We start from the raw sequence: 19,440 nt of genomic DNA on the forward strand, positions 1-19,440 counted from the left end.
GAAATGATAAAAACATTTCTAACAATGATCAATAACACAATGATCAATAACACAAGGATCAATAACACAAGGATCAATAGCACGACACAGTGTTCCCATAACACAAGTACAGGTTCAGTCTAAATCAATTCCTACTTGAAGTAGAATATATTTTCCAGAAAAAATAAAACCCAAGTAATCTTGATTTTAAAAACTCCAGGTAGAGAGCCCACAATGATCTTTTTTTAAAAAAAATTCAATGGTTTATTACCATTATTACAGAAATGTGTACCTAGAGTCTGCTTTTGCCTGACTTCCAACTTTACATCATTTTATTTCCTTGTAAGTGCAGTGTTGAAGTTTTCCAGCCTCGTATTCTGTGCCTTATATAGACACAGGCTGGGAAAAATTACCTCTGCTTAAACTAAATAGCTTCAAGTCCTTGACTATCTTGCTGTACAAAATGTCCAGTCCCTTAATCATTCTCTAAGCCTTCACCAACTCTTTATTCCTTTCTGACACATGAATCTGTCTCTTCACATGGACTCAGCCCTTGGTGAAGTTATCACATCACTGCTGCTGGAAGGTTCTTTTTAGGTCTTTAGTGTGACAGTAAAACCCAACATTTCCCCAGCTAGCTATCATGATCTCCCACATACCTTTCAGTTATTATTTCTCAGGTCAGTCATTCATCCTGCAAATAATTGAGAATCATAGGTCCATATAATAGACTGAGCTGGAAGGGATCCATGAAGATCATCAAAGTCCAGTTCCTTGCCCTTCAAAAGACAGGGGTTTACCTTTGGTTTTACTGAAGTGTATATGATTTATTAATCACTTCATACACTAAATTTATTTCCAAAGGCCCAAAATTTATGCTATGCACATAGATTTACCATCAATTATTTTTAAAATAATTTCCCAGTCTTTAAAAGAAATGGGAAACAGAGCACGACTCAACAATCCCAAAGGGAGCTTATTAGATAATAATTCCCACTTTGCATATTAAGACAACCAGATAAGCAGTTTTAGGTCTTTTTAATATTTTGTCCAACTGAATTTGCATTATTCTCATTCCTTAATCAAAGGTTGTGTGGTACCATGACAAATGCCCCAAGAAAGTCCATTACATCAGCACCAGAACATTCATCAACCAAACCTCATATATCAGAAGAAAGTTATTGAGTTAGTCCAACAAGATATATTTTCCATAAACCAATAAGTACTGCCATATATTACATTATTCCTGATTATTTTGCTAATAATATCCCATATCAGTCTTCCATTATTTTGCCAGAGATTGGCACCAGGCTGAAAGGCCTGTAATTATGAAGCCATCCCATTTAAAATTCTGGCACAGTATTTGCCTTCCCAGTGCAGTATCAATTAATAAAAACCAACATTAACAGTCCAGAGACATTCTTAAGCAGTTCCTTGAATACTCCCTGATGAATGTTTTTGGAACTGCTGATCATAAAATGTCCCAACTTTTTGAGCTGTTTAACATCCTCTGCAGTCACTGATGGAATTTCCCAATCTTTCCCTACCTGCACAAAATGCTGATAACAGAACTTACTCCCCAAATGCCTCGAGATCTGCAGTTTAAAGACAATTCTTAAAACCCAGGTGTTAGGGTTTTCTAACTCCTCTGTGTTGCAGCACCTTTCCAGTGAGTAAGAATATTTCTACTTCAATAAAAATATTTCTTTCTTTTATACTGAACAGGATCTGAGGAACAAAGTACTCTCTTATCTTCTTCATGCTGCCTACCCTGGCAGCAACATTAAACTTTTTGCTGTCAGGAAGTCCCTTATGTCAGTAACCATGTGGAGTTGCTCTAAATGGATTCTCTGCTGAATCCAGTAATTTCTGAAGGTTTGTTAAGTACAACAAACAGAAAAGCAGTTAATACAGTAAGAGGACTCTGTCTTATCTATATCATCAGCAATCACTAGTGGATAAAATCTAATGACAGAGCCAAATTTTCACTTTGAGATCTGGAGAGAATTTTTGTACTCAAGAAAAAAAGGATCATAAGAAAATCCTTTCAAATCTTCCTTTCATTTCAGGGTCAGCATGTTTTAGGTACTAGTACAGCATAAACATTTTTAGCAATACTCAACCATTTAAACCAGACTTTCACGAACTTCATAAGCAAGTTTTCTATCTAAGCAATCTTTCCTAATTTAGGGTAAATGTATGTGTTTACCTTGCACTCACTGATGGAATGGCAACGCAATGCAGATACACCAAAGCTGGCTGCAAATCACAGCCAGGCTGGATACTGTCCCCATCCAGTACAAACATCAGGAACCTGGAGTAGGTAAATGCCTGTATATCTAGGCAGCTTCTAAAACACATTTTGGAACTTCCAGTGACCTATATGAAACTATATATGAAACTAAAATACTACTGGTATCAGAAGAAAAGATAGATTTTAATTACTTAAGATGGTCAGGTGTAATGGGAAGCACAACAGACCCGACAGTAGGGATGGGAAAACATGGGCTTGAAAGTATTTAGGCAAGTTAGCTGTCTTCAGATACTCCAGCTGATCAAACTTGCCCTCAGATGCTCTGAGCATAAATAGAAGCAATCTCAGAAGCATCAAACAGAACGTATAAAGAGGTAAAAACACAGTGCTTATCATTAAAAATAGGGCAAAAATAGCTAGGAAGCTTGTTTCTAGTTACAGCAGAAATACTGTAACAAAAATAATTTTAATACCTAGGTGAAAATAAGGGGAGCAGTAATCAGCATTGCAGATTGATTTTTCTGTACAGCACTGCCACAGGTATTACAAGCAGGCAAAACACAGTAGGTATATTTAATAAGAACTTTACAATCTAGTCATAAAAAAAGCTGGGGGAAAACCACAGTCTAGAAAAATCCCACTTACATGATTGCTTAGCTTTACTCAGAAAACAGTTACTGATGATTCACCATCAAACTAGAGGGTTTTCCTGAGTGGCATTCCAGCATGTAATTCAGTATTTTGATTAATGATCTGGCTAAAAAGAATAGAAGCCATATTAGTTAAATTTGCAGGGAACACAAATCTAGAAAAAGCAAAAGAGAATAAGACAAGGATGTGCTCAAAATTTAAAAACATCTAGATAAAGGGGAGAAATGGTTTTGAAAAAGCAGCATACAAGTGGTTAAGTACAGCATCAAAATTCTAAAGTTAGGTAGGACCACACACAATCACTACAATCACACTACAATCAACCACAAAAAACACAGTGGCTAAGAAAACGATTCAGTAATATCACCAGAGGTAACAGGATCACATCAACACTACTCAACAGTATCCTGGTGTTGTAATACCACTCAGAGAGATGCAGAAGCAGAAAAACTGCATGCAACACACGTGAAGAATTTCTTCTGGTACTTGTCCAGTTTGGCTCATTACTAAAGTAAACCAGTCTAAGAGAAGTAACCAAAAAGATTATTAAGATTTAGAAATCCCAACCTGTGTGACAAGGTTTAAAGAACTGGCATTCTTTACTCTTTTTTTTAGAAAAGAGAAAATTACAGGAAGATGCAATAATTTTCTTAAAACGTATATAGAGCGGCTACAAAAGAAAATGGAATATATCCTTCTTCACATCAATTTTGTCTAAAGCAAATAGAATGAAGTATTTAAGCTTCATCAGTGCATGTTTAAATAAGGTCAATAGTAAAAACTCATATAGTAGGATAGCTAAAAACTGGAGCTGATTATCTGTGGGGTCGTGAACTTTCCACATTTTAAGACTTTCAACAGGGGTTGCAGAATCAACCCCAATACATTTGTGCTACACTGCAATCCACTGCAGGACCAGCGTAACCCTGGAGGTTCTACATCTTCCATGAAACCTTTTCCTACTTCATAAATGAGGAACGGAAAGCACTTGTGTAGATGAGGCCCCTATCCATGCACTCTGTTTCAATGGAGTCAGTGAAAGGCTTGTGTTGACTTTAGCAGACCAGGATCCAAATTCAGGAAAGATTTAGAGCCATGTGGCCATTGACGCGTAGCTTTCTTGGGATCTGCAATCAGGTGCCTGGTGCGAGGGGAAAGACGCGCTTTCTCCTCTTTTCTTTGTCTACACTGGCAGATGATCCTTTCTGTATGAGGCATTTTAGTGCAGAGAACGGCATCACTACACATCCAAACCAGCTCCTCTGCAAACAAGGAAAACCTCGTGTGCTAGGAACTGTCTGCGTGGCTGGACAAACAACAGTAACTATGGTGCTAACACAACCACACGGGGTAAAGGCAGGACAGACCTACTGGGAGGCAATTTCCTGCTCCTTTGATTTGATAATTTGATGTGGATGATGTGTTACTCTATGACCATGGCTTGTACCCTCTCTCTGTGGCTGCACATTGCAGCACCAGCTCCTGCTGAGCTCATTTCAAGTTGGAAGGGTGAGCTCAATGCAAACCCATTCAGAGCTCACCTTTCCCAAGGAGGTCACAATTTCTCCACAGCACGTGTTTCAGATACAGGAGAGTACAGACTAAGTGAAAACTAAACCACAAGAACGTTCGCCTTCACATGAGGAAGAACTTCACACTGAGGGTGCAGAGCACTGGGACAGGCTGCACAGGGAGGGCACTGAGTCTCCCTCTGTGGAGACATCCCAGACCCACCTGGACCTGTTCCTGTGCCACCTGCTTCGGGTGACCCTGCCTTGGCAGGAGGTTGGACTGTATAACCTCCAGAGGCCCCTTCCAAGCGGAAATATTCCGTGATTCTGTGAAGTAGTAGCCTTGCTCCAACACGAGAGCTGACCAGGACAGAGCTGGGCTGCTCCCAGTGCCACTCACAGCACTTACCCCACACATCAAACTGGGGCAACAAGGGACATGGCACACATAAAACAGGGCCACAACAACAGGAACTCCAACTGAAACAGGACTGGGAGTTTGTAATTACGCTGGCTACAACCTGTAATAATGTGATATTATTCCTCATTCTGCTGACAAGTCCTAGGCTGGTATTTACTAACAGATACAGAGCTACAGGTGAATTAAAATTGGTGTGACTCCAACATAATGAAGAATTACACTGTTAGTATTCTATTTGCACTATCTACAATCTAATTGCCATTTGTTACTGTGGCTGGTGGTTTCTACATTGAGTCTTTTTAATTAAAGCTTGTATATGCATCATTAGCAAAACTTCTCACTTTTTAAAATTAGTTTTGGACTGTGTCTTGTTCAAATTTATTATTCACTAAAGCATGTAAAGAATTTCAAAAACCTTCTTTATATGTATTCCCTAAACATATATAAACACATTAGCATAGGAAAAGAATGTGTAAATACACATAATATAATTAGCACTTTCACTAATGTGTGGTTGTACCTTTTATACCTTTCAACTGCAAGTATAAAGTGTAATTAGAATCTGTCAGAACTAACAATATTACAAATCCTAATTGTATGTTATTGATAAAGTTTATTAATATATTAATTCTGACACTGTTTTGCAATCTCACTTGAGTCTAAGAATAAGCCAAGTTATTTTCAGTAGTTAATTTTTAATCAGCCCCTTGTTTTCACAAATTAGGCCAATTATTCTCAGTTAGCAGAAAATAGCATTAACAAAAATATGTATTAATGATAATGTTTGTAAAGATCTACTTCACAATTAAATATAGGCAGTAGGCACAAATGAACCCAAAGAGTTTCCATGTATGTGAATTACTTATCTCCATGGTGACATGAGCTAATAGACTGATGTTTTATACAATGTATATGCAGCAAAACATTAATCTATTACTGAACAAAGCAGCAAATCTGTGTCTTTATGACCAAGCGTGCTATTGTTGGATGCTGGCAGCACCATTTGTTGTCACACATGAGAAACACCCAAAGATTCAGAGAGATCTGAGCAGCACCCGTGAAGGATGGATACAGAAACCTGCCGGGCTTCAGAGGCACAAGTTCCCCAAAGTGGCCCCTCCACGTCTCCACTGCTACAAACTCATCCCCCTCAGTTTGCATTTAAAACTCTTCCATTGATCACTTCACTGCACACAACACAGCGAGGATATCTTCACTTTTCTACATGAAGTGTGCAGGCCTATTTATCAGTGCAAGATTTTCCTAATAAAAATCGTGACTTATCCTTGTTGCCATGTGGTTTCTGGGTGTGGAAATCACAGACCCTGCCATTCCAATCACTCTGTTAATGAAGAATGCGAGCAGAAGTGTTGTTAACTTGGAATCTATATAAATGATCTTGTGCAATTTCACAGCCAGTGATTTAAGAGTATTTTCTAAAGTTTACAGGATGACATAAAGATCAGTAAGGTTTAAAGGAATTAAGTATCTACCACCTCTCAGGGATAGTTAAGTGTCAGGGTTTTGACAGTAACTAGGTAGCTGCCAGCTTCTCCAAAAGCATCTTGTGCACTTTGTATTTCTGACAATGCCTCTGCACTCCTATTACTGTCTTCAGGCTTCCCAATAGTCCCAGTTGCCCCAGCAATATATTCAAAAACAAAATCTGAGCATTTATTTGTAAAATAAAGGACTTTTATTTGACTTAGTTCAAATTTCCCCTGGCAATTTAATATTAATTAAAATCTGTTGAGCCATATGGTGACTTTTCTTTTTCTTAACAAACATTATGACTTTCATATTTTCCACCATGATTTTTTTTTCCATTTTTGCCATAACAAACATCAAAGCTTAGAGAGATCATAGCACACAGACATCACTGGTTCAAATATTAATGCAGCCACAGAGACAGACCAAAAGGGAACAAAAAATAAAAATGTTTTCAAAGCATTTTAAGCAAGTGAACCTTGCGTGATTTTCTATGGCCTGTAACAAAATATATTTTCACATTTATAAATGGAGCAGAGTCAGAGAAGATCACGGATCCTGGCACTCACCTGTTTCTAAGCTGTAAAGAACTTGCCTTTATATGTATGGTGCAGAATTACATTAATGCTTTCTGTGCCACCCAGCACTGGATTTTTTAAAATTGCAGTATAACTGAGCAATAAAGATCATACATTGATTCCAGATTAGGAGTGGATGGAAAGCGAAACAATCTCGCTGAAGCCTCTTCTTGTGCAGAACGAGAGCAAAGGCAGAGTTTACACCTGTGGAAGCAGAGCACTTGTGAGTGTGGCTTGGGCTGAAGCATATTTGCAGAACAGCTCCTCAAGCAGGAGCTCCTGCCACATCTCCCTCCGTCTCTGCTCTGCACTGACTGCTGCTCTGCCAGCTTCCTCCCTGACCAGTGACAAGCAATTTAGCCCCTGCTAAGGGAAAAGGCAAAAGCTGGATCTATCTGGCTTTACTGGCTCACTCAAATCCTGCCAAAATGCGACATCAATGTGCCATCACATCAACAAATTGTGCAACGAATGCACCTACTTGAGATGCACTAGGAAAATGCCTGTAACACGCTACACTGTTAATCTCTAGCATTTGGATCTTGACAAATTCTGCCAATGTTTGTCCCTCACTCACAGATAACATAGCATGAATAACCATTGCTAAATTAGCAACTCTTCTACTATAAATGTGATTTCATACCCTGTACGAAAAATTTAAATCACGATGCATATACTTAGATTTAGAAAAAGGAGATATTGCTACACACTGGCATTGACAAATTTCCCCCAGTTTCCCCCCTGGAAAAAAAAAAAAAAAATACAAGAGCCTCAGACTTAAAACAAGAACAACAATCAAAAAAAGTAAGAAACAGATATTTTCAAGTGCCTTAGAAACATTCAGCTACTATAGAAAACCTGTACACTGACACAGGAATGGAAGCTGAATCTACTGCAGTCAGAGTGAAAAATCTCACCTCCAAGATTACTAAAAGCTAAAGAGTCTAATAAATCTCAACAAACAGCAAAAACATCAGGGCTCCAAGTTGGGGGGGGTTCCTCAATATAAACTTATAAATTGAGCACAAAGATAGCCAAAGATTTACATCTGAAAAATGTGTTGTTCGTATTTTGTGTTTTAAGTGAAACCATGGTCATTCAAGTCTGATATTTTCACCTAAGTGTAGTCACCCTTTGTGAAGTTTTACAGTGATATATGTCTAACATGTATGGACAATCCCAAAGATTTATTTTAAGCTCATCAGCTCTTAATTGAGATTTTCAAAGCTGCTTAAGGGATTTAGACAAAAAATATTCATTTCTTATTTCCTTTTATCACCAATACACGGCTAAACTCCTCGGCTGTTCTGAAAATCTCAGTGAGCTGGATATGTATTCACTGGATGTAAGGGAACTGTCATGTTTGCTATCTATCTAAAAGATAAAACTCTTAAGCCTAAGTGAAAAAAATAATTGGATAGATTTTGCTTATGCCATCCCTGAAGACTTTACGAACTCATGTTATGCTAAAACCCATTTTTTTAGCTGAATGGGAACACTTCAAAAAGGCTTTTTTAGTCAGCTGAAATGAAAGCTGTGATTATATAAATGCGCTGGTTTCAGGAATAAGAAATCTATTTTGCATTGCTCTAGTACAGAAGCATGCTTAAGGTTGGATTGCTCTGGTCTATCAAAAGCATCATAAAGTTTTGTGTCGTTTAATAGTGAAACTTGAGAGCTCCGAGCCAAGAAATTACACACTCTAGCAAATTCCAGGCGCTGGAGGCTTTCTGTGCTACCGAATATAGAAACACTGGGTAGGACAGAAATTTACGATGGAACTGAAGCAGCTGCTCCTTTTAGCAGATTGGGAGTTTCAGGTTTGAGGTGGCGAAATAGAGAAAAAAGCTGGATCCAAGATGATGCAGGTGTCTCCTGCAGGATTTAGCCAGGCCTGTTGTGCCAGTTTGCAAGGTCAGAATTCTGCACGTACGGGCCAGCGCCAGATTTTTGCCTATATAAGTGTCTTTGGCAAGCGTTGGAAAACGCTACTAAGAGATACTACCGAGCCAGAACAAGAGTCTCCTGGCATTTTCTGGGAACCACAACAGATCACGTTCGCTCTTCATACGCGGAGCACAAGGTAGGGCCCGGCCCGCTCCTTTCGCCGAAAGCCGCTTAATTGCGCCGGGATCGCGGCGCTGCCGCTCCGCTCGGCCGGCAGGGACCACTCCCGGGATGCGCCCGCGCCGGAGCCGCTCCCTGCGCGCCCCTCCGCTCCCACCCGCGGAGGCTCCGTGAGCCACATCCAGGTTTTGCCGAGTCCTGGCTCCGGGACGCTCCTATTTTTGCTGTTATGTTTAGTAGGGCTTTTTTCTTTTTTTTTTTTTTTTACCGTCCGCAGTGCGAGCCGGCAGCCCTGGCGGGGCGCTGGGGCCGGGGGAGCGCAGCGGGACCCCGGCGGGCTCCGCCCGGCGGCCGCGGGGCTCCGCGCGTTCCCTGGATGCTGCGCGCTCCCCCTGCGGAGGAGAGGAGGGAGGGAAGAAGGGAGGAGAGAAGGAAGGAGGAGGAGGGAAGAGGGGCGGGAAGGAGGCCGGGGCTGCCGGCGGGGGGCGGGGGAGGGCGGCCGGGGCCGGGGCCGCCAGGCCGGGGCGGCTGCAGCGGGACGAGGCGCGGCGCGGGCGGGCGGGCCAGGCCCGGCAGCAGCGGCGGCCCCGCTCCGCTCCGCCCCGCGGCTCTCCCCGCCCGGCCGCCCCGCAGCCCTGCCCGGGTCCGCCCGCCTGCCCAGCACCCCCGAGCAGCGGCTCCTGGGCAGCGCCGGCACCGCCTCGCAGGGGGAAACAGGGGCGGCGAGGCGAGAGGAGGGCGGCAAACAGCTCTGGGTTACTGAAACCGGTACGGGAGCTGCCAGGACAAGCGGAGCTTTTAGCCAAAAATAGCTCGTTCAGGGTTAGGCTTTTTTTTTTTTTTTTTTTCCCTTTCTTTTTCCTTTTTTTTTTTTTTTTTTTTTTTTCCTTTCTTGTAGTGGAGCGGCCGGGAGAAGGTCCCCCAGCGCAGCGCACAGCCGAGCGGCCGGGGCAGGATGTACCAGGGACACATGCAGGTAAGCGGCCGCGGGCGGCACACGGGGAGCTCGCAGCGGGCTCCGCTGGAACGCGGCTCTGCGAAGTTTCGGTGGGTTGAGCGGAGGGGAGATGCCACCCTGGCACCGTGCAACAAGTGACCTGGTGCGGTGTGACCGCGGCGCTCCGGCTCAGGGCCGGAGGGAGCGGCGCGCCGGGGGCTGGCGCTGCTCACGGGGGGAGGATGGCGAAGGGGTTCTGTCAACTTTGCAACTAGGTGAAGTTCTCTGTGTATTTTTCCATGTACGACGCCTGCTTGTTCAAACAGATTCGAGGGAGTATTCCAGGGCAAACATTGTTATGGCATGCTTTAAGTGACACATGTCTCCTGCCATCCTCTTGATGCATCTTTTCCTGTATGTCAAGTGAAGGGCAAACAATAAGGGAAAAGACAGAGCGCTTGCTTTGCAAAATCTGCAGAGGTTTCACACCACACTCAAACTGTCGATTTGTTCAGTGTGTTGTGTTTAAAGGTGATGGATTTCTATTCTTCCCTCCCGACGCGGGATGAGGATTGATTTTGCTAAGCCAGGGAATGACTTTGTAGAATGCATTCAAACACATGGCGAAGAGACTTTAAGATTTTAGGTAGAAATCTTGTCTCACGATCCTACTGATCTACATTGCCTTGGCAGAATATATCCCTTCCTGATAAAAACATTCTACTGCCTTGGACCTGATGGCTTTAACCTTGACTCCCGCTCTCCTTCACATGGCTCTTCCTTAGGAAGCCAGGTCTGTTTTGAAGGAGGAAGTATCAAAGTGGAGTAAAGGTTTACATTGGTCTTCCAGATTAATTCCTTTGCTTTGGACCCAATCTGTCTTGGTGTTCCCTGCCAGGAAGGATCGGATGCTTTTATCACGCACAGTGGCACCAGCCTTGTGTGTGGTGTTGTTAGCACCGAGGCTGTTCAGAGAGGAGCTGCAGCCTCAGGAGCTGCGAGCTGACCGCTTCTGTTAGTTATGACTGCACAAAATACGCACCCACTGAATGGTCATGGGGGACAGCAGGCAGTGTCAGAGCCGGGGTTGTGCATGATATAGAGTTAAGAGAGTTCTCTGATTCAGAACAGAACGATACCCGTTACTCTTTCATGTTTGTGTTATCTGGTCGCAGCAGTGATAAATAATGTGTCATAATACTGCTCGTGATAGGAGAGCAAAGGTGATTACATCTCTTGTTAAAACCTTCATCTCAGGTTTTAACAAGAGATGTAATCAACGGAGGGAGCGTGCGTATTACCGTTTATTTCTGATAATAAGGTTAAAGCACAAAACCAATCCTATAAGTAATGCTGCTAGATGGGACATTGCCAAATAGGTATTTACATCCTTAAGAAAGCAGAAGTCCTTTGCTGTGAGTTACATCTTGCAAGATTTCAACAGATGCACAGCACTTCATACAAGGAAATCTAATGGAATCTTGAGGTGTCGCACAGCATTGTAAATTTTCTGAGTCATTAAAAGATTGAAATCAAACTTGCAATAGGAAATAAGGTCAAAACATGCAAATATGTTGTGACTGGTGTACTTTAATTTTTTTCTTTCAAAATACTTTTGGTTTTCAAGCTCAGATATAATTAAATTCCAACCAAATTCTCTTAAAAGGCTTGCTGAAGTAAAAATACTATTCCTCTTGAGTACACTTGTCGTTTTTAAAAACAAAAGCCCACCTCAGTTCATCATCCAAACTTCTGAATATATTTTTGTCCTAACAGGAAGCATTAATGAGCTTCAGATAACATCTACAAAGCCTAAAGCCTTAGGAGAGATTTTCATGTTTGGTATATCCTTAATTAGAGCCTTTAAGTGAGTCAGGCAAAGACAATAAGAAGCTAATTTCTTTGCAATGAAATTATCTACTGTAATGTTGATTAAACCGTGTTGGAACATAAGCTAAGTTACCATACAAATACATTATCAAACCTCATGCTAAGAAAAATGTCAGCATATTTTAAGCATTATAGGTCCTTTCTTACTATCCAGGACTTCTTCTAAGACTTTTACTAATTTAGGAAGAACTATTTGCATTTACCTGTTAATCTAAAATAAGGTGAACCATAAACCCGTCCCAGTCTGGGCGGATCAAGTCAGACACATAAGTCAACACCCTGGACTCCTAAGCAAAAATAATCTCATTTTTCAAGCGCTGAGCCCTTAATAGAACTCACACTTCTTGAGGAGAAGGTGGAGTGTTTAGCTGGGTAAATTACACTACCTGGGTACATCCAAATGCAAAATGATGGGCTAGTATATAATGCCTGCTTCTACACTCCTTAAAGCAATAGCTCTTCTGAAGTTATCAAATGTAGGATCTGATTTTAGAATTCCAGAAATCATTTCCCTTTTTCCTACTGTTCTGTTCTCAGATGTAAAAGTAAAATCTGCAGAATTAATTCCATAGTCCACTAATTCTAAAAGATGTTTGCAGAGCATGTTTCGCCAATAACCTGCTGTAACACAGCTAATTCTTGGAATACTCTAAAAGGGGAGAACCTTAACAACAGTAACAAGGTAATAAGCATAATTACAGAGGTTGGGAATTTACCTGTCTTGGAGAGGCATCAGTCATTATCAGCTTCAGTGGGGAATTTCTTACAAAGCTCAGCAAATTGTGCCAGTGTAGATGAAATATACTTTGCATTTAAGCTCTGCTGAAGTCTAGCACTGGAAGTACTTTACCACATCAGGCCATAATGTGTATTGTTCTTCTTAATGTTTAGTTTATAGTACAGATTAGGTTTGTGTTTTGTTGGGGTTTTTTTTTGTTTTTTTTTGTTTGTTTGGGTTTTTTTGTTTGTTTGATTTGGGTTTTTTTTTTCATTTGTTTGTTTGTTTTTCCCAAAAGCCAGAAAATTACTTTGTTTATTCCAAGGACATAGGTTTAGATTTTCTCCTTATTGGTTTTTAAGTGAGGTCTCACAATGCAGAATCACTAGAGAAGTCCTAAGCTACAATTCCAAAGACAGATTAAAACGTCTAAAAGGAAGATATGTCCTGCCTTCACATTTCCAGGTGCCTTTCTGTAGGATTTGCTTTTGTGATCACTTGTACACCACATGCTTTCAGGTAAAACACCAGGAGAGAGGTGAAGTGGCCTTCCACAGAGCCAGCACCACAACCAGAGAATTACAGTGCCACGGGAGCTCTTTCAAAGCTCTTTCATCATCCTGCTGAACTCAAGCATTGGATTTCTCCGTGTTTACAGACTGGCTGGTTTTGAGCAGGGACTGCCATGGGTGCTGAGGCACCAGCTGCCCCTCCTGAGCCCCGGGGCTGAGGCTTCTGCTTGAGAAACAGAACTCCAGATGAGGTGCACGGGCTGTTTGTCCACAAATGTACAAGCCCAGTTATGTAAGAAGTCCTGTTTAATTCAGTAGATGTAGGCTCTGACGGGATGGGACCCGATGGATACAGGAGCACACCCTGGGATTCACAGATAAGGCAGAAGAGCCAGGTCTGAGTGCTAAATTGTACAGGTGAAAGAAAGTATTTGTCTCTTAGGATAATATGTGCGATCCAGTGTGTGCTGTTTTCCATCCCCAATAAAACAGTAGCCGACCAGATGGAAGCAGAACATAAGATGACTTCAGCCCCCAATCACTGCTCTAAAATTGCTGTCATTTTAACAACCAAGTATGAGATGTCTTAAAGTTGTTACAGTATATTATAGACCTGGTGCCAGTCTTCCTGTTGACTTTTATGAAAGTTCTATAAATGAACGGGGGGCAAATTTCAGGCACGGAAGGGGGTTTGCACAGCATTTGGCTTCCTATGAAATTCAAAATAAATGCTTTCAAAACTGTTTGCCCTGATGCTGTATTTAGTCAGCCTTCCCCAGCACAAATGCTTGAACAGAAGAAGTGCTTTGCCAAATGTTGGCATGGGATTTTATATATGGCAGTGTTGTGTTTCGAGATGGCTTAATTTAGACAAAGCAGGAATCTTGACCACACAGGGGTATTGGAGTTCCTCTGGCACTTTTTTGCAAGAGCTGGCTTGTTAGTCATGGTGCCTTGGCCAAGTTCCAGATCAGATAGTTTGTCTCCTAAACTTTAATCAGCTTCATGCCCTTAATTCTTGTGTTGTGATATTTAACATTGTACCATTGGCATTTCCTATTTACATGGAATGAGCCATATTAATGATTCCCATTTCATTAGGATTTCAGTTGTCAAACACACACCTGTATAATTGTAGTGGGTCTACAAAAAAATAAGCATCTGTACAGGAAAATTCTTGCAAGATGGAACCTCGAGGGCTTCACATGTTTTAGTGGGCCTGAAAAGCACTCCTAAATATTTTATAAAAGGCGTTTTTGCACTGATTTCTCAACGTTTAAGACACAGCTAACTCACTGAGGAAAGGGAAGCAGAACAGTCACAATATTAACTGCAACAGCAAATCCCATTTTGGTTTACTTGGAAACCTATTAAAAATACTGTAATAGTGTTGGTTACACTGCTACCTAAAATAAACAAACCCCAAGCTATTAAACAGTTATGAATAGAAAAAAGAAAGTAATGTGCCTTTTTACATTAATAAAACGGCCCACAAAGAATATGCATAACGTAAAATAGAATTCAGTGCTAAATTGAATCTCTGCTCAGCTGCTAATACCAACTTAATAACTTTAAGCTACAAAATTTTAAAAATCTGGGCACATGGCTGGAATTCTAGCTGATCTCTAGTGGTGTCTACGAATCATAACTCCTAGGCTAGGTAAAATTACATTATGATAAACTGATAATATTTTATTATTCCAACTCTTTTCTAAACATACCCACAGTACCAAGGCAGTCTTTATGGTGGTATGTTTTCCATTTTGCTTTGATATTTTCCAGTGTTTCAGTAGCAGCTCTACCAAGTTTTGAACAGCAGATTATGAACCGCTTGTAAATTGAAAAAATGTAAAACTAATGAGCTCACTTTCACCGAACGAAGTTCATTCAAAGAAAGTAGATGATAAATTGCATTTGGCGAAGGCACAGACCGAAACTGTAAAAATTGTGAGCTTTTGCAATGCTGGTAGAGAGAAGCGTTCCTTGAAGCTGTTGAGCAGTTTTACAAGAGCCTCGTAGAAAGTGTTGCAAAGGCTCAGAAATTCTTGGCTCATGCTGTATTTTTACTGGATGTAAATTAGGAAGAACTTTTACTAACTAACTAAGGATCCACCCCTGTGTTCTGGAATTAAATTGATTCAAAACACAGAAAAACAACAGTGCCTAGCGTAGTCCCTGTCATATATTAATATAAATATTAGTCTAAACCAAATATATAACTTTCACCAAAGAAGCACTGTTTACTCAAGAACCATGCTGTACTTAATTTTTTTTTAATCTACCACTGTTATCACAATTTACTGTGCAAAGGAGGAGGATAAAAAGTTGGGATAAAGTCCACCAGCTGTATCAGGATGAATTGTCCAAATAGAACAAGGGGCATGAAAGGATGGAAAAAATAATTCGTACAGAAATTTAGACTTTAGGAAATGCAGTCTCATAACTCGGCTGTAGAATATTTTGTAATTTATAATAATCTTGTTTCTGAGCAAGCTTTTTAGAAAGGGCATTGATGTACAAACCAGGTCCATTTAAATTCATCTATCCAGCTTAATTTGCTGCTCTTTTTGCAAATGTTGAAAATGAAAAAGGTAAAAGCGTTGAAATAGTACTTAGAATTAAACTACCCAGCACTCCAAGTATGTACTAGTTGTTTGTATCACAAAATCTAATTGTGCACAGTCTGTGTCAGAAATAGGTGATGCTGCGAAACTTAGAGAAACACTTGTCTTCCAAATCAGTGTCATGGCTTGTAAACTAGGAAGTGGCTTTATGTAGCTATAGATTTTCATCATTGTCCAGTAACAGTTCTAATAATAATGCCTAAGGATAATAAAGACCAAATACAGCAAATTTTTCTGCCAGGTTAGAATTATTATAAACAGTCTAATATTTCATTGCTCTGCTCTCAGGCTTTTGAAGTTCTGAGTCATTGGTACATGAGTTTTACTTCCAGTGGTTTATTTGCATATAAATAAAGTAAATTCTAAAATATCAAGTAAGTGAAACTCATTATACACAATGGGGGGGAAAAAAAAAAATCCACGTCTCATCAGTTTACCCATGCCCAGAAATACAAATCACAACCTAAAGTTTAATGTTGGCCCCTGAATGTGATTTTTCCCAAACTTTGCACAATTACTCATGCATTACTGCAGTTACTGCAGTTATTGCATTACTGCAGTTCCTCTCATAAAACCGGTTTGTACCAAACTTCTGTAGGTTGGCATAGTAGATGTAAGCATCAAGTATTCTTCCTCTACTTCTCCGTTGCTTGTCACACCACTCAGATTTGCCACTGTCGCTCCTCTCGCTGCCCCGTTTGTTAATTTTCTCCTCCTTGCTCCAGTTGGAAGGCTTTCATGAAGTGTTTTTCCTCCTGCCACACTGGTGCTGTGTTTCCCAGCCAGGCTGTGCCTGCTGCGTGCAGCGGGGCTGAGTCCCCTCTCAGAGTCACAGAACAAAAGTGTTCCACAGCCAGGTTCTGCTCACTGCCACCAGCAGAAGGAGGAATGATGGTGGAAAATTTGGTCACCAGCAGAGCTCCCTCTTCACAAACTCTGTGAGGATTAGGAAGCAATAGGGGACTGCCACGAGAAGGGAAGTAGTCAACTTTAAAAGAACACACCTGAATTTTGTCTGCGTTTGCAGAGTAGACCTGTGCCCACAAACTCACTTTTGTCACAAGTTTCTCTATTTTGGCAATCCCTACAGGAAAAGAGCCACACTAAAATATTTGTGAATTTCTCTGTAAAAAGTGGAGCGCTACTGCTTCATGTCCACTTGTCGTAGAGCAGTCTTCTGGTAACTTGTTTATTTCATGTAATTTCCTTTTTACACCTCTTATCCCAATATGGATGTTGAATACAAGTTACCAACACTTTTGGACAGCATTTTTCAATAAAATATGCATTTAGAACAAAATAACATCTATGCATTTAGAACAACAAAATCATGTGTGATAAGGAAAGTACTGTGCAATGAATTCAGACAAATTACCTTTCTTGATTACATTATGATTTCGTTTGCTGTTACGAGATACATAAAAGAAATTCAAAAGAAATCCAGATGCTCTTGTCCACTGACATTTAAAAATGAGATGTTCAGAATTATTTTGACGTGCATTTACTATCAGTCATTTGGCTTTATAGACTTTGTTTTCAAAAGCTGAGGACACAAACTTTAAAATTTGCCCCACCAACATTAGAGCCAGCTGTAGTGAATCTAATTTGAAATTACACTGTTGTAAAAAACAGAGTCATTTGCTTCCAAGCCTTTTTTACATTAATTTCTGTCTTCCCAATGTCCCCAGTCAGGTTCCAAAGCTGCAGTGTCAAGTAGTGAATACAGCATTTTCCAGATAGGGGCAGGAAAGCTGTCACAAAATGCATTTCCAAATTCAGCATTTTCTGACTAGTAGGTGTATCAATGAAAGGCCCAGGAACACTTACTCACTGTTAATTAAAAATCAGTTCTGGGGAAGTACTTGCCTATTTAAGCCTAGCCTGAAATACAGAAATACAGTTCTCAAATAGTAATGCTGAGTGTTAGAGTTTAATGTCACAGAATTTCCTGTGGTCAATTTTGCTAATATTAATGTAGGAATAAATAAAGACTATAATAAATAGAAGTTTTTTTAGTATTTCTGAGTGTTATGTAAAACAGAGTAAACATCACATGTTGATATCTTAGTAAGCTGCCAGAACCTCTTAAAATCTGAAAAAAAAAAATTAAACAAAATAACAGATTTGTATTCTTTTTGTTAGGTAGGAGATGGCCTTGGTCCTCAGTATGGCCTTGGACACCATTGTTATGGGAATAATGACAGAAATGTGACGGAAATGATTAATGAAATAAAAAACACAGCTTGACATGTGTCTCATCAAAGTGACAGGTTATTTCTGCTATCATTCATGGAAGTTTATCAAGGAATATAATTTTCCAGTTGCAGGCTTGAGATGTAGATGACATCTTTCATCTTTTGCTATTTGTTGTCTAACATGCCTTTTAAGAACCAGGACAATTTTAAGGCTTTTAAAAGGAACGCAAAAAAGAATGATAGATAAAAGAAAGAGGGAGAATTAGGACGTACAACAGAGAAAACAATGCAAGGGTATGGAAACTAGGAAGTGAGTGAGTGCTGGTTTTGTTCTGAGCAGTGGAAAACGTTGATATTACCACTCTACCCAATCCAGTAATGGGCACAACATGGCAAGTTATGTACAGCTGGAAGGGGTCCACAGGATTGCCTGAACCTGTGCAAACAAAAGAAATCATAATTATTACATCTAGATACTACATGGAAATAGTGAAAGAACAATAATCCATGTATCACTCACAAAAAAGGATTCCATACTCTTCAGGAAAGACAGAAAACCAAAGGTGTTGGTTGTATTAAGAACCTGGACCCAAAGAAAATTAGCAAAAAATTTTAAGAAGCTTCACAACTAGTATTTTCAACTGTTAAATTGTTGAGGTTATGCCTTAACACACAGTATGGAGAACACCCAGGGAATGGAGATAGTTCCTCACAGGCAGAAGGAAAAAGTACAAGTTGCCTAAAGTAAAGCTTGTTTAGATCTTCAAAATACAATAAAGTATATTAAAACAATCATTGGAAGTGTTTTGGCTATCTCATGAAAAAGGGGGAAGAGAAGCAAAACAAAGTGGCATCTGTGTTATGGATAACCTAATTGATGGTGCAAAACCAAAATGTTTAAGAGGGTATGAATTCTTCAGCTGTTACAAATGTGTTATATTAAATTGGAGACTTGGTAGAAAATGTGTTACAGTCTAGTTACGAATGTGAACAGAACAGAAAATATACCAGATTTAAGATAAGGTGAGAAAAATGGTAAGACAACTAACAGCCCAGATACCCATATGGTTATCTGTAACCTTCAAGGTTTTAGGGAACAGACTTGAAGGAAAACTAAGCAAATCTAAACAGAAAAAAAAAAAAAAAAAGCTATTTGAATTTATCAGGAAAACATGTCAGACTAACTCAACAGCATTTTCTGTTATCATAACTGGGAGTTTAGACAAGGGAGGTATAACTGACTTGATCTCTATGATCTTTGGTACACATTTGTTACAGTGTTACGAAAGAAATTATTATTGAGTCTGGAGAAAGTGAAGAATAGCAGTAAATCTGTAAAGAAGGCAGGAAACTTCTTCATGGGGAAATGAAAAATAGAGCACTAAAGGAAGAACTGTCAGACTGAGGAAAGTTTAATAGGGAAGGTTTTTGTGGATCACCGTTGGAAGTGGTTGTTTCTGATGTTTCATCCATAAACGTACCAGAAACAGGAAGATGGTGACTGCATTTGTTGATTACTCAGTGCTGGAAAACGTCGTCAACATTGGGAAACATTCAGTACTGCTGAGCTTCAGTCAGGGAGAGGGACCTGTCTGTACTTCAGCAATAAAATTCC

The 19,440-nt window shown here is 40.2% G+C and overlaps 1 protein-coding gene across 6 annotated transcripts in view; it reads left to right on the forward strand.

Annotated features, from left to right (window-relative positions):
- Positions 1-8,802: 8,802 nt before the first annotated feature.
- The window catches only part of PEX5L (peroxisomal biogenesis factor 5 like), a 108,096-nt gene continuing 97,458 nt past the window's right edge, over positions 8,803-19,440 (forward strand). For 3 of the 6 annotated variants that reach the window (XM_040074466.2, XM_040074468.2, XM_040074470.2), the window contains exons 1-2: positions 8,803-8,965; positions 9,848-9,925. In XM_040074466.2, the coding sequence (XP_039930400.1) occupies positions 9,905-9,925 (21 nt within the window). In that variant the 5' untranslated portion in view covers positions 8,803-8,965; positions 9,848-9,904. Of the gene's footprint in view, positions 8,966-9,616; positions 9,926-19,440 lie in introns of those variants that run through there. The other 3 variants (XM_040074471.2, XM_040074469.2, XM_040074467.2) reach the window with 3 other exon arrangements.

The sequence above is a fragment of the Hirundo rustica genome, chromosome 10 (genome assembly GCF_015227805.2).
Source record: "Hirundo rustica isolate bHirRus1 chromosome 10, bHirRus1.pri.v3, whole genome shotgun sequence".
Taxonomy (NCBI): domain Eukaryota; kingdom Metazoa; phylum Chordata; class Aves; order Passeriformes; family Hirundinidae; genus Hirundo; species Hirundo rustica.